The 26,818-nt window shown below is 42.5% G+C and overlaps 1 protein-coding gene across 1 annotated transcript in view; it reads left to right on the plus strand.

The window, feature by feature from the left end:
- Window positions 1-26,818, plus strand: part of FAM13A (family with sequence similarity 13 member A) — a 188,941-nt gene that overhangs the window by 25,125 nt on the left and 136,998 nt on the right. Inside the window, exons 5-6 of the mRNA XM_026660523.2 lie at window positions 13,055-13,232; window positions 20,332-20,397. Coding sequence (XP_026516308.1) covers window positions 13,055-13,232; window positions 20,332-20,397 — 244 coding nt within the window. The remainder of the gene's footprint in view (window positions 1-13,054; window positions 13,233-20,331; window positions 20,398-26,818) is intronic.

The raw sequence follows: 26,818 nt of genomic DNA on the forward strand, positions 1-26,818 counted from the left end.
TCAGTACCACAGGATTGCAAACATTGGTGTATACAGAGTCACACATGTGGGTCACCATTAAGAAGCTAACATTTACCAGCACTTACACACAGGAATAGAAATGGTCATGAATTGTGTGATTGAAGATTTGCATTGGAAAATGCTGCTTTGTTGAAACGGAAACTTTTCCTGGAAATGGGCAAGTTTCGATGAAACTTTCGTTGGAGAAGGTTTCTGAGGTCCAGGATGGAATTTCTGGTCAGAACACAAGAATAGTTAAATGCCCAGTGGTTAGGGCACTCGCCTGGGTAATGGGAGACCCAGGTTCAAGTATCTGCTCCGAATCAGGCAGGACTTGAAGCTGGGTCAGCCACATCCCAGGTGAGTGCTCTGACCACCAGCTTGTTGGAGTTTGGGTTGGGTGTGTCTTTGTTTTTTTGTTTTAAAAAAATGTTGAAAGGTCTTGGTTTTTTCCTTGATGTGCAACGGGAATATATCTGAAATCTCAAAGCTTCGCAGGACAGGAAGACTGCTGCCACCCAGCTCTAGAAATGGGTGTTGGCAGTGGTCAGAATTTAGAGACAAAGGAAAAGTGTGTGTGTTATGCCAAGGAAAGTGAAGTGCCATGATTCTGTGTGTTTCCACCTTTTTATTCACTATTTCTCAAGTGAAAAAAAGAAAAGATCAAAATACCAGGTCAGTGTAGTTCTCCGTACAGAAAAGATAAAGCCCCTATGCCTAGTTACTGTTGTTTTGAGGTCGAAGTGACTGCGGAGGACATGGGGCTGGTCTGTATTCGTTTACAAATACTATGTTACCCAGTGTTGGGAATGGTAACAGTATGACTGTACTGAGTTAGTAGAATGTTTTATACGTATGCTGGTTTAGTTTAATAGCAGGGCTGATAGGAAACTAACAGGAAGGCAACACAATGGCCCCAGATGAGCAGCCTCCTGCCTGAGCTATTAGCTGGGAAGTACTAGCAAAGTAATAAGCCTTGTTTTGCCACGGCTGGGATCCAAAAGCTCAGAAGGACACTAAGCAATTCAATAGTCCCTCTCTTGGGCAGGGGAGTCATTATCAGGGAACTGTCCCTTGGGAATAGAGACATGCTCCACTGGAGGGTCTGAAGAATCAAAACCTCCCTGGCCCCCTGCCACAGGGTGATGGGGCTTGGGTAAGACAGACACGCCTATAAGCTTGTTGTTATGCTTTGTTCCAGCTGCTAAAATTAAACAATACTCTGGTTTGAGGAAAATGTCTGGTATTCACCGCTGATGGTAATCTCCCAAAGGTAAGACATGCAGGTGCCAGTCCCCGTTGGCTTATTTTTCTTCTTAGCTTTTGACAGTTGGCTGCTATATCTTTACAAGATCGAGACATGTCAGAGAGAAGAGATGTAGATTCTTATTATAATAAGTCCACATTTATTTTCAACCCAAGAAAATTCTTTTAAGCATTTCATCAGACCCATTCTTCTAGCAGCATGGTGCTATTGAAGTAATGGTCCTCAGCTGTTCAAGGGTCTGCTGGTAATAGGTAATTATACACTATAGTGAGGAGAAAGAGGTTCTAAACCATGAGCAGTAATTCAGATTTCTTCAGCCCAGTTCTCTGGTTGTGTAAGTGCGTGAAACTGAAAGTCAGTGGTATTGCATCCTGTTCAGCTCTCCTGGCTAGTGTGGAAGGGGAACGTAGGACCAAGGCTCTGGCCTCACACTGCTCTTCCCTGCCTTCTTTGCGTCTAGTACCAGAGGCGCTCCAGACGTGTCCTGTTTTTGAGCTCAGGAAGCACTAAATGTCGGCTCATGGATGGTCACCTGTAAGGGGTGCAGTGAGGAGGGAGGCTCCTTGCACTGTCTCTTCTCCTAGTCCCCCTTTCAGGGTTCTCTGGCTAACAGTACACTGTGTGTCACCCCAGGGTTTCTGTCCTGAACAAATCTATCTCATTCTGAAGTAGATGAACAATATTGTTGGTTCTTTTTTCCCCCACACAGAGGTTTGTGTTGGGATGGAGAAGCTCATGCATCCAATTCTAAGTGCTGATATAAGTTGTCCAGTGATGCCGGTTACATTGCTTGGAAATAGTACAGGAGAGTTTCCTAGTCTGATCTGTGGAGTGGAGTGTAGTTAGCAATGGGATATTTTCCTCTGAGACTTCCCTTCTTCTTTAGCTTAGCTTGCCCAATCATTCCCTGAGCTCCATACTCCTGATCAGGCCTCTTCTACTTTGGAGGGAGAGGGTTCGTGGAAGGTCTTCTACAGGGGCTGCGGTGCAGAGATGGAGCTGGGATGCAGCTGCACTCTGTTGCATTTTACTCTGCAAAGTCTGCTGACAACAGAGTTGATATTCATACCTAAATGAGTGCTGCTGGAAGGGTCCATGCCTGCATGCCAGTTAGAAAAGGGAATTTTGTGTAAGAACTGGGTGGGTGGTGAATGGTGGCATGCTCCTATGGGGGTGAAGGGAGGGGAGAGGAGGAGCAGGCAGGAGCTGACCATGCATAGAGGTAGAGCATCTTGCCAACGTGAGGATCTGTGGGGATTAGGAAATTCTTCCCTTTATGGGAGATGCATTAGATGGGAACTCCATAGGTGAGCTTCTTAGAATCACATAGGTCCTCTGAACACCTCCCATGGGTATTTCCACAGGAGGGCATGGTGTGGTCCCTCCAGTATATGTCTGTTTTTATTTGGACAAGGCCATAACACATGCCATTGTGGAGCCAAGAAAAATATAATAAAAATGTAGGTTTCCTGGTCTCCCCCAAAGTCTTGTCTGCAATCAGGAACTGCTCCGATTAAGCAGTCGATGGAGCTGTGCTGGGACTGACCCCTAAGAGTAGACAAGGGCAACCGGAGTTTTGCAGTGATTGAGCTAATCAGGTTTTACCCCGATTATGAGAAGGGATAAACCTCCATGAGCCCGGTCTGTGCAAACCCTTGCATACCTTTGTCTATGCTTAGGGATCAGCATTGATGCAGCTATTATCTATTGCTGAATAAGGCTATTCCTGAGTGTGGGTAAAAGCTAAGGCCTGGTCTACACTAACCCCCCAAGTCGAACTAAGGTACGCAACTTCAGCTACGTGAATAACGTAGCTGAAGTCGACATACCTTAGTTCGAACTTACCGCGGTTCAGACGCGGTCCACACGCGGCAGGCAGGCTCCCCGTCGACTCCGCGGTACTCCTCTCGCTGAGCTGGAGTACCGCAGTTGACGGCGAGCACTTCCTGGTTCGACTTATCGCGTCCAGACCAGACGCGATAAGTCAAACCCAGAACTTCGATCCCCTGCCGCCGAACTAGCGGCTGGGTGTAGACCAGCCCTAAGAGTTCCAGACATGCTGATTTTTCCACTGAGGAGTGGAGCTGGAAGGAAGAGGAGTTCAGTAAATCCTAACCACTAATTCCAGTTCCAGTATAGTCCAAAGTGAAATATTTAGTAAGGGTGTATTTTGAATTAGGATAATAAGGGATTTATTTTTGTAGCTCTGATTTGAATACTGTTGTTTGTCATACTCTCCTAGATCCTCGAACATCTCTTCCATTTCTGACAATCCTACTTCATAATCTGTACATCGCAGCAGCTGTTTGAACTGGTGGGGATTTTTATGCCCAAACCCTTGACTTTTTCTTAATTTCTTCATGTAAAGACTAGCAGCTCACTAGAAGCTCTAGCCCCCACAGGGCAAAAGACAAAATTGCGTTCTGACATGAACTAGGAGACTAGAAATAGCAATTAAAGCATGAAAAGTTGCAAAACTGCCCCAAAGTTTATGCTACTGAAAATTAACAAATTCCAGAAATGTGATACTGGTGTGTAAATAATTATTAGCTCAATCATGAGTATTTTTTTACGTTGGTGCTTTGCATGCTGCATGGCAATTTCCCCCTCGCACTCCTTCTTTTCTGTTACAACATTAAAAGGTTGCCTGTTGACACTTTTACAGTGCTCACTGACTACTGTTAATTTCCCAGTATTGATTAAGAGAGTTTAAGTCCTTGATTGTTTTATGGATTATTTTACAGTAACATTTCTTATTTGAGTTTGATGGCATGGTAAATGAGTCTTGATTAACAATTTAATTGGGTGGGTTTTTTTTAACAAAGCTATTAAACAATGAACAAGGCTCCCAATGTCAGCAACATGGAGATCCATTTTTATTAGTAAATTAAATGCTGGCCAAAACACTTGGTCAGAACAAGGTAATGTACTCATTTGACTTCCTTTTCTCCTTTGGATCACAGTTGCCGCATGTTTTGTGAACTATCACAAATTGTTGCAAAGTTTTAGCATCCAGTGTAAATGGTGCAGAAAGAGAGAACCTTTAGAAAGATGTGCCCAGCTGAAACAAATAGAGAAGACTTTGCACAACAAACTAATAATTTGTTTATAAAATAAAATGTAGCCACGGGCAGCATCTAGCCTTGAATATCAGGGCTGGTGGTGGCCTAGTGTTCATGTCATATTCTACAAATTAATAACAATAAAACCTTGTACTTATGTAAAACTTGGCGTCTGGAAGGACATCCAAATAACTTTTCAAGCTGTAGTTAGGAATCTCTCTGTTCCTCAGTGGAGTTTAGCCATCTCCAGGGTTGAATGTGACAACTATTACTATTAGTGCACAACAACCGACATAACAATTTAGAACAGGAAACAAAGAAAAATACTTCAGCTAGTTGCAACTGATAGGAGAATTTGTAGGCAGAGTGGGCCTGATCCAAAGCCCACTGAAGCCAATGGGTATCTTCTATTTGGTTCAGGCCCATTATGATCTCGCTAATTGGAATATGGCTGAAATGCTGGGGCTAGCACTCCTGTTTCCATAGGATCCCAAAGAGCATGTGTGATTATGACTGTAGTTTTATGTGTCATCTGAAAGACACCACAGTGCCTCTAACACCATGTTGGGACATTTCATGTGTCTCCCAAAAATTCATTAAACAAAACATGACTTTTTAATTAACCACAGTGTCTTTCACTGGATCAGAGCAGCAGCAACGACAAAAATAAAGTGACAAAGGGAATTGAGTTGGCACAGTGTGAGGGATCCTTAATTAAGCTACTTTATTTTGGGGTGTTATCTCCAGATGGCCTTCAACTGCAACTGACTGCCATAGAAAATGTCCCACATCTGAAAGGTGCGCTTACCATGGTTTATAAGCTCTGTGCTCCACCCCTGTAATTTTGAAAGGATACCCTTAGCCATTAAAACTCCACTTTGTTTATAAGCACCACAAAACATTTTGTAAACTCCATAGTCTATGGAGTTTGTAAACTGTGTAAACCAAATAGCCTTATTCAAGGAGTTTGGAAGTTTGACAGATCACAGAGCAACATTTGTGAGCTCTGCAAACCAAACAGCTTCTATTCTGGAAACATAGCTCTTTAGGAAGGTGTAATTTTATACCTTCCTCTGCCAGCTGGTAAACTGTGGTCCTGTATAATTTTTTCTTGAAATCATAGCTAAAAACATGTTTGTTTCTTTTATATCTTCTGATTGTTCTACTTATTACTTTATTCTGCATTTGTATTACTTAAATCTATAAATTGGTGCATGAAGGTCTATATGAAAGCTCCTTTATGGAATGATGATGTGATGGATCATCAGGAAAGACAAAGCAGCCACAGTGATGAAATTTAAAATAGTGCAAATTGTGAGTACCTTTAAAAGCAGATGGATGTTATTTTAAAGCGCGGTATTAAAAGGCGTTGTCTGTTGTTGCTTTTTCTGCTTGCTGGATATTTTCCCTTTTGTGATGACAAAATAAGTTTAATTGCCTCAAGTGGAGGCTTATTATTGTGATGGACAAGAACATTTTTCTTTCTGATATTGTTGTTTTGCAGCTGGCTTCCATAAATAGGCATTGTTCCCTTTTCTTGTCCCTTGTGTATTTCTTCTTTGTTGATGGTAGTGTGATAGCTGGAGAACACTTTCCAGAGGATGTGATAACTCTTCAGAAGAATTTTGTACATGTACATTTGGTTGTTGTCATACATGGATTTTGATGCCTCAGGATTTTATAACACATCTTACACGTTTTATAACAGGGAACAGAGGAAACTTACAGAGATCAAATGGGCAACAAATATTGGCTGTTTAGTACAATCGCTATTGGTTCACCCCTACAAAAGTATGCAAATGTTTGATTTCAGGAGGATTACTTGTGCTGAATAATTTTTTCAGGATCTGGCCCTATGAATATCTGAAATATTTCATATGGAGGATTACTGTGGGTTCTGAATAAGGGTCCTCCCCACCCCGTCCCCTTAATCAAGCCTGTATGGCCTAGTACTTTGTACAACTCTCAATTTGTGCATCTGCAGCTAATAAATTGCAGCCTACTTAAAACCCACTCACAGGTGATAGTATGGGGCTGCACATGTAGCATCCTGTTAGGAAAAAAACATCCGCTGGGTTTTTTTTTCTTTTTTTAGTGAGACATGTTCTTTTGCTTGGGCAGGTAAGTTTGGACATTGACAGATGCCCTGCTAGGAATAGGGTTGAAGTCATGGCCAAACAACAGTAGTTTGAGTTGTGATCTCTTGGAACCAGAGAGGGTGCATATTCTCCTGTTTCCCTGCTCCCATCAATTCTCCTGCACTCCAACCCTGGCTATGGGGTTTTAGGCCAACAGTGAATTGCACCATTGCACAGACTGCACTTCTGCTTCATTTATTTGCCCTAGATAACTATTTCACCCACATCTAAATCATTATACCCCCTGGTAGACTGCCAGGGTACAAACTCCAGTGTGTGCGCGTTTTAAATAAATTGTCTCTGGTGTACTCTTGCATCACTGTGTCTGAAGAACGCAAGGAAAAGGAAGAAAAGGTGTGGAGATAGACCACAGCGTAACTCTAATAGTACGCTATGAACCAAATTACCTTTTCAACTTCTGTTTACTGCTTGGAAGAATAAAATCTCTGTGTAAAAACACAAAATGGGATTTTAATATTTGTAATGGCTGAGACTCAGATTTGTTTTCCCCCTCTACAATTTGTCAAGCATTTCTTGGGATTCCAGAGTGGAATGTATTGATTTTGTGAAAGGGCTGTTTGCTGGACATATTTGCTGTATGAAAGCCAAGGATCCAAACTGTGCTTTTGGTTTATTGCTTAATTTGCAAAAGTTAAAAATGTGACCCAAATTTCAACAGGGGTTATTCATTTGAATTGTAACTATTTTGGCTGCTGGTGACATGTTACGTATACAGACATAGCGCACAGACTATTAACATGAAAGTAGAGGGACTGAATCTTTAAAACTAGAATTGTTGTTTAACTTTTAGCATTGGCCCGAAGTGCCTTGCAGGCTATGTTTGGTTAGATTTTGTCTCAGTCCCCACTGCTCCTGCTCCTGCAATGAGCTCTACACACCTGGATTGTAAGCTTGGGGCCAGGGTATTCATTAAAAAAGATACCTCAGAACATGAATTGGTGTAATAGTCACTATCGCAAATTAAGCTTCGACTATAACTCCTGTTATGTACAGTGTGATTGACACTGGTTGAAACCTTTTTGAAAAACTTTCCTTTTGGGGTGAAACTCTGTAGGAGCTCACTCCAGATCAAGGCTGACTCCAGGCACCAGCTAAGGAAGCAGGTGCTTGGGGCGGCCAATAGAAAGGGGCGGCACGTCTGGGTCTTCTCCGGGAATTTGGCGGCGGGTCCCTCAGTCCCTCTCTTCCTCTTTGAGCTGCCACCGAAGTGCCGCCGAAGAGGAAGAGAGGGAGTGAAGGACCCACTGCCGAACTGCCACTGAAGGGCCGCCGATCGGCTTTTTTTTTTTTCCCTGACGCTTGGGGCGGCAGAAAACCTGGAGCCGGCCCTGCTCCAGATATTATTTTTTTTTATTTTGGGCTTGAAGAAAGCAATTTAAGCCATTTTGAGCTACTGAAGAATAAAGGAAATATGTTTTTTGAGCTACTGAAGAATGAAGGAAATATGTTTTTTAACTAAAATATATAAATGCTCTTTTTTTGCTGACTGGTAGCTCAAAATCACTTAGGCCTGGTCTACACTGGGAGGGGGCGGGGGGGATCAATCTAAGTTACGCAACTTCAGCTACGTGAATAACGTAGCTGAAGTCGACGTACTTAGATCTATTCACCGCGGTGTCTTCACTGCGGTGAGTCGACCGCTGCCACTCCCCCGTTGACTCTGCCTGCGCCTCTTGCGGCGGTGGAGTACAGGAGTCGACGGGAGAGCGTTCGGGGGTCGATTTATCGCGTCTAAGACACGATAAATCGTCCCCTGCTGGATTGATCGCTGCCTGCCGATCCAGTGGATAGTATAGACATACCCTTAGACAAAAAATTCAGATGAGGCACATACCTAGTCCTCAATGAGGAATAGTTATTGTCAACTGTGAAGGAAGAAAATTCTGAGTTAAGCAAATATTTCAACTCTTGTAATTTTTTTTTGTGAGCATGATGAGTAGGGAATTTCAAAGACTTTTGCAGATCCTAAGGAAGCCTTGATATATTGAAATCCAAATGCTACAGACATGGGTTACTTGATGAAATCACCCAGCAAGGACTAAATTTCTGGTCCTACAGCTCCAAAACACAGGCCCTTACTGCTTGAGCTAAAAAGAGAACTTATCAGGCAATAGAGCTAGGCCCCCAGCACTAGAGCCAAACCTACATACAAACATTATTATGTCACAGCCAGGCATGAGGAGATTTCTGAACATTTGTCCTGCCTTGCTAGGGGTTGGACTGGAATTAATCCCTGGTGCTGCTTGGGAAGAAGTGTTGTTGATTTTTCCCTTGTATTTCTCCACAAAGATATGACCAAAGGGTATGATTTTCCTTCTCTTACTAGACCCAACACTAGTCAAGACTTTAGTATTGCTACAGCTACAGCAGCTCACTCCTCTGGTCCCCAGTGATCATGTTCAGCAAAGTAGATTAGGCATTGTTTCTGCTCCCCATTGAACGGCTCATCAGTGAGGTGTGAGGGGAGCCTCTGTAGCCACTCCTTCTGCGTGATGCAACTGGAGCCTTCATTGGGATGGGCAGGGCTCAGAGGGATTTTCTCACAGGGCAGGGATCAAAAGGAGTCTGTTTCTGGACTGATTGCAAAGTTGGATGGATGTGAGTAGGAGGAGAGGAGAAGTAGGAATAACGATTGTGAGTGGGGGGGAGCTTTAGGGAGTCCTCTTTGTTTCTTTTTTCCGTTCACAAAAATACCAAGTTTTTGGCATTTAATTTCCTTATTTCAATGCCATGTTAGGGCAGTAAACTGCAACATGGAAAATACCAGAAAATGAAAAATCTAAGGTACTCAGAGGAGTGTCAAATCATTCCTATTTCACATCTATGTAATAGCTCTTTATTATTAATTAGGCAGTTACATTTACATTTTAATACACAGTTGGAGTAACGTGGAGGAGGTAGTGTTACTCTGAGGGCCTTAACTTTTAATATTGTCTGACTTTTTTCATGTATAAATTATTAAGTTGTCATAATATAGTTGTTGGCATCTGATTATTAGTTACAATACTATAATCCTGTAAGATGCTAAGTGAGTTCTGGAAAAGTTGTTCTTGAGCAAAATGGGACTGAGTCAAAAACCCATAGAAGTCAGAGGAAAGATTCCCATGGACCTCCGTAGACTTTAGATCAGGCCTAGTGTTCGCCCTCTTTGGGGAGTTCCAATAGCACAAGAAGTTCTGACGCGGAAACCGTGTGGCCAGCCCTTTTGTAGACCCTGGGTGTACATAACCTGGGTCTACATAACAACATAACCTGAAGCAAAGCCTGACTGAAGACTTATCATTTCTAAAGCATTCCAAAATTAGTTCTAATCCCCAGCAATCTAGCATTTTAGCATTGTTACCTAAGTGGAGGTGTTAAAGTTTTTTGTTTATTTGTTTAAATTCTGTGAGTGGACTTATTGTTTGTGAAGGCGAGGGATGAATATTACTGGCTGGAGATTAAAGTTTGCACCTTAGTGCTCAGTTGTTGACCTGTAACACACCTGTTACTGTAGACCTGGGCTGCTGCCTCAGACTACAGGCTGCCTCTTCTGTGTGGTTAGGTGTTAGTTTTGTGATGTGTACCCACTACCAGTGTAATTTTCACTCATCACCTGATCCAAACTAGACTATCAAGGCCTTAGAGGCAGTAATAATGTTTTAGAAAAAAACTCCATTCCTGAAAAGTAACTTTGTGGGGTTTGTTGCCTCTTACTGATCTCTAGGTTAAAAATGCTCAGTTTACAAGTAAAGAAACGTTTACTTTTCTAACTTTCAGCTCTTCAGACTCACCCTGCAATCTGAGAGTCATGTTTTATTTCCATTATGTGCACTAAAAAGGTTCAAGGCCTTTGGTTACAAGGCAGGGCAAACTAGGCCCCTGGCTACACCTGTGGTTGGACTTACAACTCTGTTGTTATTGCATGATGCCCTGGGTAATCTTTTGGTTGTGGTGTACAAGTGCCAGTGATTGGATTTTAGTAAATCTGATGATGCATGAATGGAATAGAATTCAGCTCATTCTCTCTTAGCTCTATCAACTCTGAAGGAGGAGCAGGAGTAAAGTGCAGTAAAAACATTATTTTTGTCACTATCATTGGCAGATATGACTCTGAATGCATGAAAGGAACAAATAGTTGCCGTTAAGAGTAGAACTGCATTGTAAAATTGTGTGTCTGTGTAAATAAAATGTCTGGAATGTTTGTAGAGTGTTAGTGGAGATCTGAAGTAATGTGATAGCCAATGAGAATGAAAATAATTGATTCAATAGAAATCTAGCACACTACTACTTATAATTCAAATTATTAATGTTAGACATAGGATAATAACCTATGCACCCGGTCATGTTCCTAAATAACATGAAAATATTTGCAGGCGTGCCATTCCTCTGGTGCATTTTGTAAGCTATTGCATATCTAGGTAGATTATTTTGTATATTTGCCCCACTTGTTGAGTGTCCGTTGCACAATTGGGTTTCAGTGGTGATTATCAGATGTCTGTTCTATCACTTGACCTCCTGTATATGAAATGAACTGGTGACTACTAAAGATTGCAATGCCACTTATGGAGATGGTGTTACTGTGCCAGTGTAATGGGCCACTTACATCAGTGGGAGGCAAATTTAAGCGTAGATGCACGCACAACTAGAGCAATGCAAGGCAGCTTTTGTCGACATAGCTTAGTCGATCTAAGACCGATCAGAGAGACTGTGAAGCTGAAGGCTTAGGCCAACTCTAGGCCTACGTATCAACTGAGAGTCTCTCAGGCTTAATGCTGGTGGAACGTTACTAAAATTGCAGTCAAATATGTAGTGTTTGGACTTTTCTAAATGCTGGTGAACAGATGACTGTAATACTCATGCTAATCTCTGTATTTCTCCTGCTAAGAGTAATATCTGTACATGTGTGTTATATAACTCTCATATGTCTGGGTCAGTCTTCATGATAACGAGTCATTGCTGAGTTTTGGGTACACCACTTAGACGAGAGAGTGGTCAGTTGATGCCCATTAAAAAGCAACATGTCCAGAGGAATCTCCTTGAGTCTCAATACAATAGGTAGCAAACAGCTTACAGGACAATGGAGAAGGGGGAACTCCCACACAGGATGACTTCACCGAAGAATTACCTCATGGACTCCCCCATCACCTTTTGCATCTGTGAGCACTGGGGTCAGAACAGTCATATGGCAGGGTTTCTGGGTAAAAGCTGACTAGTGGAAGGAAACAAGATTCTTTTTACCAGACTGGATCCTAAGAGGCAACGACTTTGTCTGCCAGGTAAAGGACCCTTGGCTGCCACAACTGGGATAAGCCTCAGAAGCTGAACCTATAAGACTTTGTTACTTTGATCAGAAGTTTTATAAAATAATAACCTAAGTTTATCTTTGTCTGTCTCTTTAGTATTCTTGTCCAACTGTTTCTTGCTACATTTTCATTTAAAATGAATAAAGTCTAGATAAGTTTATTGCAGGATCGGACTTACTGTTGTCTTATTGGATAAAGGAGGCCAGGAGGGAGATATGGGGAGGAACGGATGATGGTATGTGTTTGGCCCTTCGGAACAGAGGAACTTGGATTTTCTGTGATATTACGGTGAAAGGGCTCTGATGTCACAGGGGTACATTTACATGGTATCAAGGACTTGGATTTTCAAAAGCACTGTTTACATTTGATATTAAGGCTGGCAAAAGCGTAGGGAGTTATTAAGCAGTGCAGTTAACTTTCCTGTTGTTGAACAGTCTGCCCTGAAGTGGAACCCAGTGTTGAGATAGCAAGGGGAGTGACAGAGACAGGATGTTAATCCTCTAATGTTTCAGTGTGTTTATGTTGTACATGTAATAGCACTTTTGTGTATAGTCTGTTTCACCAGTATAGTCAGTCAAGTAGTTAGTTCCCCTGTTGTTTGTGTGGGTCTGTCACATGGCAACAGGAGAGAGAAAAACATTTTAAAAATAAGAAAATATAATTGTAAAACCACAAAAATTGTCAGAGGGACACAAGGGCAGGGTTAATGCTGGAAACTACTTTTTACTAAGTTTTTAAAAAATTTTTTAAAATTGACTAGATTACATGTTGCCGCTGTCCTTTTAAATGTTTGCATTTTTGGTCACACTTTTAAGTGTCCACTTATAAATAGTTTAAGGGGTTATAAATGACTAATTGCTAATCAGTTGTTAATAAATGATTAATACATGGCTAATCAGTTGTTGTTGTTAGAGTCCAACGTGTTAACAGATTACTTATAACCATCTATACAGCATACTGCTCATGTCTGTAATATGCTTATAACCTCTATTTAACAATTTCTAAACTCATTGTAAATTATTTATAAATGTACCATATAATATAAGGTGTGACCACATTTTTAATAGCAGGTCAAATTAATTGAGAACAAATTGCAATAATTGTAAACAAGGTAAAGTTTGAATGTTTAGAACTTCTTTCATTGAAAGTCTATTCATAAGTAAAGGGAGTTTTTTCTATGTACCAGCAAGAATATCTATTACAATATGATGGCTATGTGCAAGAACACTGGTATTTTGAGTCCTTCTAATGCTCTGCTTGATGTTTCATCCAATTTTGTAGCGTGCCTTCTGGATTTGAAGGTATGAAGGAACAGGAAATCTGCAACAAAATAATGGCCAAAATGCTGGAAAACTATAATACCTTGTTTGAGCTGGAGCACACAAAGAAGGATGATGAAAATCATGCATGTGAAGAGCTAGCAAGAATTATTTTAGTGAAAGTGAGTACCTATAATATTGCCCTTTCAGTTTTGATGCAATACTGTGATACAGGTGAGACCATGCGGGGGCAGTCTAGAAATCTTCACAAGCTGGATGGGAGGCATTGATGCTGGTATAATACATTTCTCTGATATTGACCTTCATATGCTGCTACCACCATTTCACTCTTCTAACGACTCTGTCCTTCCGCAGGTCAGTTTTCTACTGCTATTTGCCTTTTGATGCCCTGAGAGTTTATTCTATTTAACATGTTTATTCTCTATTAAATTAACATAGGGAGTGCCTATGATTAAACAGGAAACATCTCTAATAATTTCATTTATTTAAAATAAAAAGGTGGATCTAATAGTGGTGGTGTGGAGGGGGGTGACTGAGGTCGGTGTCCAAGACAAGCAAGTATAATGCCCAGGGGCCACCTTGGCAAAGTTTCAGTCGTGCACCGACCTAAAACATCGTAGTCCCTCACCATTGACCTGCAGTAAAGAAAGTATCACCTTCCTGGAAAGACCTGTACTTCTGGAAGCAATTAGTTGTAGACCTGTGGCTAATGTTTGGTGTTATTCACAGTCGATCTGGTATGATCTAACCAAACGCTCAGGCAAAAGGAATAAGAGCAACCTGTTTACTCCAAGCTGCATACATACTTAATGGGCCCTTTGACGGTGTGTGTTCTTCCATTCCTGAAAGTCACCTTCCTTGTGTCCTGGCAAGTGTCCCTAAACCTGCTGATTGTGTAATAAATTCTAGATGGCGCAGTGGAACTTATAAAAGGAATGATAATAAATTAGTTCAGTATGTAGGAGTAAGTCAGTGAGGTTCCAGATTACAAAAGCTCATGCATCAGCAGAAGGTAGTAGCACGTTGCTCCCTGTCACAAAAATACAATTACTTTACAGATTTATTGGCTTGCTCTGGGTCACATAGTCCGGCAACTTGCATGTGGTTTGTGTGCAAAGTCTATTCTTCTTGCAAAGCTATTGAGTAATTCCCATATACTGCTGGCTAGTGGCAGACTTACAGTCATTGCAGTGTTTGCACAAGTGAAGAGTTTGGTCCGGATTCTACTCCGATTTACACCCTCGTGCAATCCCGTTAAACTCTGTGGTGTTGCATGGGGTATGAACCAGGACAGAATCTGGTGCAGCGAGCACTGGCTACAGTTTGAAAATGCAGGTATGCCAGAGCCTTCCAGCTCCTCTTTGCCGGGTCCAGTTGGTTCATCCTAGGGTGGCAGTCTCAGTGGCCTCCCAGCCCTCATTCCACATGGAGAGCAGCTGAGGGGAGCCTTTGCAGCTTCCTGACATCATCATTCCCTGGCCTCTGAAATTTGGACGTGGGGTATTTCCACCCCCTTCATCATTATCTGTATTGCCATTGGTTGGTACTGCCCTTTCATCCAACTCCCTCTCCTACCATTGCAGTCCTCCAGGTGCCCAACCTCACCTTCCCTGTCCGCTGTGCCCATCTCTCCCCTCCCCTGCCTCTTCGCTTCTCCCTCTCTCCTCCCTTCATCCCACAATTCCTGTCCTCATACTTTAACCCCAACTTGTCTCTCTGCCCCAACATCCAAAATTAAGTTTGTATAATAAAACAAAAGTTGTAAAATAAAATAACCACCTGGTGCTATCAGGTCATGGTCCCTCCTACCCCATATCACTGTGTCTATGTTTCCTCCACTCTTCTTGGCGTATTTTTAGCCTTGTTTCCTCCTAGGTGTGTGCTGCGACACTAGGGCATTGGGACACGATTCTGTGGGAATCCTTTATTTTGAAATGCTACGTGAAGAGCCCAGGGGATGGGAACAGAGGGGTAAATAGGTGGAGGAAATTAATTTAAAAATGTGTGTGTCCAGCGCCAGTTTAGACTTTTAAAAATATCAGTGTTGGCACAGAAAGCTTCCTGATGCAGAGCTGGGGGCAAGCGCCAAGGGCCTTGGACAAAGGCCTTTTGTGTTTTTGTATGGTTCTGTGCTTCTGTTTTGTTGCTGAAATCAGGAACCTGCTCTTAGACAGAGCCTTAGTATAGATTTTGTTTTTCTTCCCCTGTATCTCCCCTGTTTTTCATGAGTGCATTTCAGACACGAGATTGTCAGCTGTCCTCACCTCCTGCATACATAATGCTCTACTTTTAGAACAGGCGCCACGCCTATTCTAGGTATTTGCTGGTAAAACATGATACAAGGGGATTATGGCTTTTGCCATCCCTTCCCACTTTGGAACTGTAGCATCTTTGCTTGAACTCCATTATGCTCATCACCTTCTTGACCTCACGTGACGCATGATGCCCTGTGGCCTGGGTATCTTAAGATCTGCCCAGACTACAGATAAAACCCTTTGCTTCCTTAAAGGAAGAGAATATGCTCTTTTTAAAAATAAAAACGTGGCTCATTCAACCAAGGCCATGCAAAGATCACAGGTGGTTTTTGAGTTGCATTTTGAAAAAACACTTGAATGCGAAAACCATGCAAGATGCAAAGCATTTAAAACTCAGCACCTCGTAGTTTTATTATTGTACAAAGTGCAAGAGTTTTGAAAAATTCAGTGTTTTTGAGGAAACCAAAAGTAAATAGCTTTATGAGAAGGAAAAAAGAGAAGTGACTCCACAATGCTATAACAATGTAAAATATCAAAGGCGAGATGGTGACTCTTGCTGTGTGTCTGCACAGGGGGTGGGGGGGGCAATGAGCATCTTCATCCCTGCGTGTGTTTCACCTCTCTCACAGATGGGCAAGGGTGTGGACAGGTCATTGGCTCCACCCCCCTATGTGCTCAGTCGCTGTGCACAGGAATATAAGGTGTGCCAAGGAGAGGGCTGGCTTTCCCCATGGATCAGTAGGGAAGGAGGGACTGAATGAAGACTTTCCAAGTTACAGTTCAGTCCCTGCTTTGCTCCCGGGACAGCGCAGCTGCATGCTGCCTGTTACTCAGGCCATATTGTAAGATTATAATCTCAAAGCAATGAAAAAATCATCAAGGCTGTTATTCCTTAATTTTGGGTACCGTTCAATGACCTTGAGAGAGTTTCTGGACCATTATCATATAGTGGCATAATTGTCAAATTGGGGGTGACTCCTTTCTGTGGCATTTGCTAGCCTAAAGATAATAAGAGATAAACTAGTAGAGTAGGCACACATTAACAAGAGGGTTATGTGTACAGATTAGATATCTATCGTGTGTTGCATACCTCTGATTTACAAGAGCCATAAAATAAAACCTCAGTGCACCCTCCTAATTTCTGCATATATGGAGTAGTGTCACATCAGAACTAGTTATTACTTGACAATCTATCCAGGAAAGGGGACAGTATAACTGGGCTGCTGTGTATGAATTGCACTGTGGGTATGTGTGTGCTAAAAGCAAATGTTACTCATGTTATGCTTTAGAGCAGAATTCTCAGGATGTTTAGATATGGTCTTGACTGAGTTTTGTGGCATTAAACTGAAAAATAACTTACATAATTAAAATATAAATCAATTCCCCATTTCACTATTGCCATTTTATCACCTGACCTGTGAATAAACTGGTTTAAGAAGCCTACCCAATAATAATGCTTCCTTCCATTTTTATCTAGTGCCTTTCATTCTAGAGGATCTCAAAGTGCTGTTCAAACTGCAATTATAGACAGTCCAATAATACACAATTATCCATTGTTATGCAACCACATCTCTGATGAAATGTGACTACTGATTAGCAGTGATCAACAATGCAACCCAACAGTTAGGAATTGGAAGTGAAGCATGCTTTTATTGAGTTTGAATTGCGGAGGGAATCTAGGCAGGCAGAATATAATTTCTCCAGTGAGAGTCTGGCCAGATTACCACTGCTTCCAAAAAAATATAGTGGGCTTTTTAATTACCAGAAACCATCAAGACCTCAGTCTTACAGTATATCTCAGGTGAAAGATGACACTCCAGTAGCAGGGTGCCTCTCAGCAAAATGCTAAGGCCTTGGTTGAGTGCTGACTTGGATGGAAAAGTGCAACCTGGCTCCCAGCCACACACAATTTTTTTCCTTTGGAGGTCTCCCACCCAAATATCTTCTTAGCAGAACACTTTAAATTTGTAATAACTGACCAGCTGACAGCACAGAAGGGTGTCATTACATGTAAATGCTTGCACTGAAACACAACAGAACCTGCTTAAGCAGTGAGTTGAACAGGGCTTGATTCTGCTCCACGTTTAGCTATAGGAGATGTGGCAAAGCCATATAATTGTCCTTTTCTTCCCCTTTTAGTGACAGAGCAGACATCCCCTGTTTGCCTGGATGCAAAATACCAAGTAAACTCCGTTTATAAAATTACAAGCAATTTCTAGGTACATTCCAATGAGTAGCAGGGGATGGGAAGTTAGTTAGGGGACTTAAAACTGTAGCATGATATGAAAACTGGTCTCCTGCCAGCTTTTTCTTTTTATGTGGAATGTACTTTTCCCTTCACCCATTTCTACTGTTCAACTAAATGGTTCCACTTCACATAGGGGATTAGCTGGCAAAACAGATTTCTGCACTTTGTGCTTTAAATCACAGCAGTATTCTAGCAGAAATGTGTATGCTGCTAGCATAGCGTTATGTCCACTGTTGGTCTATGAATGCTTAGTTAGATTTTTGTGAGAGAACTATCAAGTGCAATTGTGTTTGGAAATGAAATCATTTGGGGCCTGATCATCAGGATGTTGAGCGCTCTGGGCCCAGTCCAGCAAAGCAAAATACTTAAGCATGTGCCTTACTTTAAGAGTATGAGTGATCCCATTGACTTCAATCTTAGCCACATGCTTAATTACTTAATTGGATCAGGCTAGAGGGCTCAGCCCTTGCAGAATCAAGCATGTTATCTACAGGTAGAACAATGAAGGTGGATGTTCAAAAGTAGTTAGCATTGGTCTAATTTTGCTCCCATTTAAGTCAGTGGTAAAACTCCATTTCCACTTTATACTTTTGCAAACTCCATCCTGAGATTACTGGAAAGAAAACATCCTGCACGCAGCAATTTTTAAAATAATAGTCTCAGCCCTCTTCTCGCAAGTATCTAAAACAGCCTATACACTTCTATGACAATGGCCAGAAAGAGTTGCCCAAAACTGTCCCAATGGGAGTCTGGTGGTGAAGTCCCTCACCTTCCTCCCTAATTTTAATCAACCAATCTTCCCCTTCACTCATCTCGGCTGACATACTGGACATTATACATGTAACAAACACGAGAGTTGTCCCTCCACTGGTCAGGAAAAGAAAGACCCGTGTTCTAGTCCCAAATGTGTCTCTTGCCCCGGGGAAGCTTTTGAAGTTCTGAACAGCTTCCTTCTACTTATGTCCAGTTTAATATTTTTCCGTGCCATTCTAACATTGTACTAAGGCTAGGGTTTTCTAAAGGGCTCAGCGTTGCTCAACTCTTCTCCCATTGAAGTCAGTGGGAATTGATCCTGTTTGAAAACCCCACCTTAAGGATATAGTAGCCCTGATGAACAGTGCAGGCTTTCTTTTCTTTCTGTATTACCATATTTGGACAAGACAACAACAGGACTCTCCCATCTGGGCCAAAGAGCAATCAGTGTTTATGATAGCAGACTCAAATAAGAGAGCAGAGAGCAGTGTGGGGAAAAGCACCTGTGGATATCTTTCTTTGGCTTTCTGGGTAATGTTTCCTTGTTTAGTGAATGTTGTACTTCAGTGTTGTCCGCCAATGAGCAGATGGGCATATTTATAATAGGAGCAAAAAGTGATTCAACCAGGATGACATTTTAAGATGAGAGCTGACAGGAAATGAGCAATATGAGATGTGTAAGGGAAAGTTTACAAGCCTCCAAACACTTCACCTACAGTAGTGTGTTGAATGCCAAGGGGGGAAAGGAATGCTATGATGTTTAGTCTATGTATAAGTCAAGTAGGAACGGGAAAGATCAGATGATCCTCAAATAATCACATGTATAATTTTGGCATCTCTTTCTAATGCTCTTGACTCAGCAACTTTAAGTATTATTATTATTATCATTATCATTATTATCAATAATAATTAATTATTTGTATTACTTTAGTACAGGGGTAGGCAACCTATGGCACGCGTGCCGAAGGCGGCACGCAAGCTGATTTTCAGTGGCACTCACATTGCCCGGGTCCCGGCCACCAGTCCGGGGGTATCTGCATTTTAATTTAATTTTAAATGAAGCTTCTTAAACATTTTAAAAACCTTATTTACTTTACATACAACAATAGTTTCGTTCTATATTATAGACTTATAGAAAGAGACCTTCTAAAACATTAAAATGTATTACTGGCACGCGAAACCTTAAATTAGAGTGAGTAAATGAAGACTCGGCACACCACTTCTGAAAGGTTGCCGACCCCTGCTTTAGTACCTGGGAGCCCTATTAATGGACCAGGATCCCACTTTGCTATACACTGTACTTATGTAAAACAGAGTTATTGTGTTAGTGTTGTTAATACATAATCGTTCATTTAGCTGAAGCACTTGCAAAATTATAAAGCAATAGATAGTGGTGTTACTAAAGTCAGATCTACACTGCAAAGTTTTGTTGGTATAGCTTTATTAATTAGGAAAGTGAAAATCACATCCCTAACCATCATAGCTACGCTCCCTCCGTCCATGTAGACACAACTTAAACCAAAGTATAAATTGCTGGTATAGTTTATGTCACTGGGGGAGCTAGTTTAACGAGCCCTTAATATAATCCTGAATAAATACACAGATCTGCATATGTACAAATGATGTAAACTTTGGCTGTACCGTATGTGAAGTGATAGATTATTTAAATTCAGTGTATTGTGAGAATAAAATAGAGTACTTCAGGTATAGCACATCTCAACAATGATTGAATCAGAGAGCAGATCTTTTCCTCCCTCCTTCCATCTCTATTTCTCAAGTACCTTCTTTAAAGATAACCGCCAAATTTTTGTCACTGAAATCATTAGGGAGCTTTGCCTATTTTGTATATATAAGCAGGCAGGTGCTTGGCAGTAATGCTGAGTGATCTGAGTAAATAGAAATAGTTATTTGTGTGTGTGTGTGTGTGTGTGTGTGTGTGTGTGTGTGTGCATGTTTAGTTTTAAGTGTTTTTATTGTCTGTTTATTTTTGGGGTCTCCTTATATTAGGCCAGTTGTGAGCAGTCCCTGCCTATCAATCTGACAAGAGCTTTAGAAAGAGAGGCACCGAAGTCAACGCTACGAAGCAAGGTACAGTAAAATGGGCATATTCGCAGACACACCATTCTGTTGTTGTTGTTCAGTTTCCCTGCCAGATGGGAAACAAGAATTTGGGGGGTAAAGGGAATGAGAGTTTTCATGTTGCCAAGATCCCGTTGGTCCTCTTCTTCAGATTCCTCAATCTTCATGCTGCTTCTCATTAATTAGTCACACAATTGATCAGTCAAGTTTCACAGGAACCCTGTGTGATAGCTACGTATTATAACCATTTTAAAGTTTGATAAAGTTGAGACCGTGTTTAGAAGAAGGGCATGTTACAAGCAGGCAGACCTACTCTAGACAGGTTAAGTGTAGATATTTTTCACTGTGGGGAGTTCACCAGATTCTGAACTATGGTGTTTTGATCTACACTACTTTTAGGGTGGGATTTTCAAAAGGGCTTAGCATTGGTGCAACTCGCCTCCCAGTGTAGTCAGTGGCAAAACTCCCACTGACTTCAGTGGTAGCAGAGTTCGGCAGGCACTGTGCACTTGTGAAAATCCCATCATTAAATACGTTTAAGGACAGATCATGCCTAATAGCACACTGGCCTGTGTTGGGGTCTGAGTGGAGTCACACCATCCCAGGGGCTATGCGGGAAGGCAGAATGCGTTCCTGGGTGCATAGGCTAAGCACAGCTGCTGCACTATTTCTTAAGGGAGTGCCACATGATCTTCTCTGCATTTCTGGCCATTTCCGCTGGTCTCTGTGGAGTGTGGAGGTTGGGGTCTTTGCCCCACCTCTACGGTACCTCTTTAGGTTGTGGCTTGCGCCCCAGGGTCTTCTAGAAGTAAGCAGTCTCTGTTCTCTGGACAGCCCAGTAACTGCAATCGTGACTGGTTCCTGTGCAGGTATGAGAGGGGACAAAAGCTCTAGCTACCTGTTATACACCTTCTGTCTCTCTTCTACCAGGTCCAAGCACCCTTAGGCCCTGATCCTCTATACTTAGAGGGAACTAGCTTGCGTGTAGTTAATAGCACATTTCCAGTCATTAGAAAGGTCCTATGTTGTATACATAGGGAATCTCTGGGACAGTAATTGAATGAACTACGTAAGTAAATTTAAAAGTAAATAATTTACTGAAATGGCAAATACTTATTTTAAAATTCAAATTGATGAATTCTCTTTGGGCTGTTTCCCTATGGCAAGTTTCTGTTATTGTGCGTGTGCTTGACTTTTTGATCAGCAGCACAACTTCTACTTTTTCAGGGCTGACTCAAAGCAAGAGTAACATGAGATGCTAGTCTGGAGAGCCTGAATTTCTCCCACATCTAGGTCATGCTTTTCTTTGAGATCATGTTCTATTTATGGATTACTTTACAATAAATAGATAAATCAGACACCTGTTCTTAAACCACTCAGAGAGAACAATAAAGGTCCTTAGTGCTGATCCGAGCTTTGCTGTTCCATAAACAAATCCACGTTACAGCACATACACCTAGCTTTCTGGTAAGTTGCAAGGAATTTTAGCCATGCATTTGCTTTGGCAATGTTTGTTTGCAGGTTTTATTTTAATTTTGATACTGATTTCTTATTTAGCATGACTATGAGGGTTTGTCTACATGGTAGTTTAAGCCCCGGGTTAGTGGGACTCGAATCAACAGACCCTGGGTTCAAGAACCCAGGGCTTGAGTGTCTACATTGATTGTTAACCCTGTTTTAAGAATTTTCTAACCCGGGCTCGAGCTTGGATCTCTGATGTCCACGCTGCAGCACGCAGACTCAGACTCCCTAGCGCCCTCCTGAAATGTGGCTGCTCTAGCCCTTTGACTGTGATGCATTGTGGGAAAACATGACTGTCCATCCTGCATGTTACAGGAAGTTTGAACATCCCGCCAAGCAGTCATTTTGGTCTTTGCGCTCCTAGCTACTGGACCCAGCAACACAGAGGAGGCATCTTTCGATGAACTTTTCTTGCTTGCACTTTCACTCCTCTGTCAGGATGCGTGAGATGCGGGTGGATGTTTCAGCAGTGTTTTCTAAGCCACCAAAGGCACCTCATAGAGCTTATGATGGAGAAGGAGAAGCACACAGACCTGCAGACTCAAACTAGTTGATGCTGCATATGACACTCAGTACAGCTGCTGATGCCCCCTAGATAGACAGCCGCTTCTGAAGCATGGCCACAAGCACAGACTGGTGGGATCCCATTGTTATGCAGACCTGGAATGACCAGCAGATATTCCAGAGCTTCCGCATGAAGAAAGGTACATTTCTGGAACTTTGTGAGCCGCTTACCTCAACCTTCCAGCATAAAGACGCACACATGAGAGCACCCTTGCTGGTCCAAAAGCGGATTGGTATAACTGTCTGGAACCTGGCTACCCCAGACTGCTACAGGTCCGTTGCTAACCAGTTGGGTGTCAGAAAGTCAACTGTGGGTAAAGCAGTGGCAGAGGTTTTCTGAGGCAATCAGGCACGTGGTTTACCCCAACGTGATGGGATATTCCTGAAGTAATTGCTGGCCTTGAGAGAATGGGGTTTCCAATCTGCGTCGGGGCCATTGGTGGGACTTGTGCCCATAGTTTGCCATCCTCGAGTTGTACATGAGTACATAAACCAGAAAGATGTAGGCTTTTGTGGATCAGAGGTCGATTTATGAATGTCAACGGGGGTGCACTGAAAAAATTCATGATGCCAGGGTTTTTTGCCGGTTGGGAGTCTACATTCATGGACAGGCTGGGACACTATTCCCACCAAATGACATTGTCATAAATTGAATTACTGTCCCCACCATTGTTTTGGAGGACCCTGAGTACCTCCTTTTGCCTGGGCTCATGAAACTGTGTCCTGATTTCCGAGGTCCTGACAGAAGACAGTTTAATTACACTCTGAGCAGGTGTAGAATGGTGGTTGAATGTGCTTTGACAGATTGAAATCTCTCTGGAGGTGTTTACAGATCTGTATGGATTCTATATCAGTGCTGTCTGCATTACTGTAGCTTGCTGTGTCTTTGTGCTGCCCAAGGTGACCCATGTCACCCTGAATGGATGTGTGACAGCAAGGGGCTGCTGAATGCAACAGGTCACTTCACTGTCTTCACTCGGCACCTGCTGCTGGCTTCCATCCAGGGGCAGCTCCAGGCACCAGCGCAACAAGCGCGTGCCTGGGGCAGCAAGCCGCGGGGGGGGGGGGGCGTGCCGGTCGCCATGAGGGCGGCAGTCAGGCAGCCTTCGGCAGCGTGCCTGCGGGAGGTCTGCCAGTCCCACGGCTTCGACGGAAATTCGGCGGCGGGTACGCCGAAGGTGCGGGACCGGCAGATCACCCGCAGAAACGCTGCCGAATCTGCGTGACCAGCAGACCGCCCGCAGGCATGCCGCCGAAGGCCACCTGACTGCCGTGCTTGGGGCGGCAAAAAACATAGAGCTGCCCCTGCTTCCATCAGGCCTCATGCTGGGTTCTGGGGCCAGTAGGCACCATCCTGGCTGACCAGGTCATCATGCACCACCATTGACTCCATGCTCGGCATAGCACCCAATCAAACTCCTTATAAAACAGGTGTGGTGACGGGTTGCCCGAGGTGCGTTTCTGTTCTCTGGTTTTCCTGTACTCAATCTTGAGACGCTTAATCCACTCCCTGCACTGGTCATTGATCCAGTAAATTTGCATCATTGCCAGTTCCTTCGCTATTTGCTGGTATGCATGGTCATTCCTGGTCCTCTTACTGAAGTCTGCTGTTTTGCTGTCCTTGTACCTGTGACCATGAAGCTGCTTGCTTCGTGAAAGATGACTTCTGGTCAGTCTCTATTGTGGCACAGAAGGCTCTCTCCTGGTGTGTTTGTAACCCGGTGTTCAGAAGCCAATGGAAGGTTAAACGCTGACTCCGAGCTGCTATACTGTACTAAGGGGGATTGCTGCTTCTTCCCTGGAGTCGATTGGAGATTCTTGGGCTAGAGAGGAAGTTGGCCCATGGGATTTTGGGATAATTTTGGCGGACTCCCAGGACCTGAGTTGTGGGGACTGCCACTAAACTGCAAAGCAATAGGCTCAAACCGCGGAACCTGGCTTGACTTGGGCTCAAACCCTCTACCCCTGCAGGGTCCAAGCCCTAACCTGAGAGATTTGTGTGTAGATGGAAATGGGGTTTTGGGCTCAAGTCTGGTCTCAGCCAGGGCTTATGTTGCAGTGTAAACATATCCTGACAGTCATGAGATCTTGAATCATTCTCATTAACTTTGCTTATGGCATCTTAGCACTTAAGGTGTCAGATGTGACAGATGCTGAATGTGTGCAGATGGCTATGCTAGATGGAAACACATGTGGGTCTTTTGTCTCCTGAACCCACTTGTTGAACTAATAACAGTGGGGGTTACAGTCACAGAAAGGGGAAAGCAGAAAATGAGCCACCCTAAAATATTATGGATGTGCCGTTTCCAAACTCAGGAAATACAAGCTCAGCACATGCTTGCAGTATTGTCTGTTTAACCCTTCATGCATTCATTATTGAACGCCCCTTGATTACCAAAATGCATGTTTTGCTGTATGAATATGGAAAAGTCTCTCTGCCTCACCCATATAATTAAATAAAATCTCGATCTGGCAACTGTGAAGAGAACACTTTTTAAGAACAGAGGAAAGTGACAAATTTTAAAAGGTGACCAATTAAGGGCAACTTGGCAACAGGGAATTTTATATGTGTAGCAAAACTTTTTTGTAGATGCTTTCAATTTCCTTATAAAAATACTGCTACATTCTCTAGCACCAGTCTCCAACATTCCAGCTTATCAGACTGTATGTGTTTTGTTGCAATATCTATAACAAATGAAGTAGATTAAGGCTTTGTCAAAGCGGAGCAAAGTCATGTTTATTTTTTTAGTAAGAGAGATGGTCTCAGGTAAAAGGTCGCATATATAAATAATCTTGGGAGGACAAAAGGAAATGGAAGGAGAACTGAATGTGGGTATTCATTACACAGTGAAACAGTGGTGATATATATTTGAAAGCTATTTGGCTGTGCTTTTTATTACTTCCATCTCAAAAGTCTCTGTTGAATTTTTGGAAAGATTGTAAAATAGGTTCTGATGCACCCTAGCTTTTCTTCCCAGGCCTCAGTAGCAATTGAGATGAAATCAGCATGTTTAAAACAGGAGTTTTTATACTTCATTATATGGTTTGTTAATCATTCTTTTATCTAAACAACTTTGCTTACATAATTTCCTCTTTCAACAAGGATGTTTTCTTCTTTTTCTGTGAAGCCGAAAACAAATAGGATTACATAGTGGGGGATGTGGAGCGGAACACTAGTAGCAGCAAATGTTTTTTATTGCTTATGTTAAATCACTGTACATGTTTGTTTTTACCCAGAAGAAAACTGTACCACAATGGTGATTTCATGAACTGATAAATGAATAAAAATGAGTTAAGAATATAAGAACAGCCATAGTAGGTCAGACCAATGGTCCATCTAGCCCAGCATCCTGTTTTCTGACAGTGGCCAATGCTGGGTGCTTCAGAGGGAATGAATAGAACAGGGCAATTTATCTAGTGATCCATCCCCAGTCATCCAGTCCCAGCTTCTGGCAGTCAGAGGTTTAGGGACATTCAGATCATGGGGTTGTGTCCCTGATTACCTTGGCTAATAGCCACTGATGGAGTTGTTCCTTTAGGCTAGCTTTCTCGATTTCTGGGCAGACCTTTCTTTTGAGAGAACTCCGCTGCACCCCTCTCTCTCTCACATTTTTTTTTTTTTTTTCTTTTCCCTTTTTTTTTTTTTTTTTTTTTTTTTTTTTTTTTTTTTTTTAAGGTCAGCATTTTAACTTAAGGACTTATTGCTATAAGAATAAAGTTATGTGTGTTTGAACATGGTTCTTTGTGCTGAGAAGGGAGTGTTAAAGCAGGGGGCTGGAAGTCGAGGCTCTTGGATTCTGTTCCAAGCGCTCTTTGACCCTGGCCAATCTATTCAGGCTCAGTTGTTGTTTTTTTCGAAGGAGCCTAAGGGAGTCAGATACCCAAATCCCATTGAAATTTGATGAGTTATGCACCTAATTCCCTTAGGCTCCTTTGAAAATCCCAGGCTTAGCCTCTTTGTACGTTAATTTAGCTGTCTGTAGAACAGGTAAAGCTTCTACGGTGGGGCTGCTGTGAGGCTTAATTCATTAGGGCTCAATAGTGAACCACTTTACACAACCATGCAGGGGAGAGAGGTGGAGTAAACTGCCCTCTTACCTCCTTGGGTGAACTACCTGCACTGCATGAGTGGGGGGAGAGCTTCCATGAAGTAGCTACTCCCTCTTACACCCCCACATTGCCACTGAGGCAGCTGGGGAAGAAGTCTATACCAGGTATAGGTCTGGCACAGATTTCCCATCCGCGCGCGCACACACACACACACACACACACACTAGTTTTGCAGAAACCGTGTGGCATATTCGCTGCGGCATATACAACGCCAGCACAGCTGCATTGACTTCAG

This window comes from Terrapene carolina, unplaced genomic scaffold, assembly GCF_002925995.2.
Source record: "Terrapene carolina triunguis isolate 2854851 unplaced genomic scaffold, T_m_triunguis-2.0 Scaffold789, whole genome shotgun sequence".
NCBI classification, from domain to species: domain Eukaryota; kingdom Metazoa; phylum Chordata; order Testudines; family Emydidae; genus Terrapene; species Terrapene triunguis.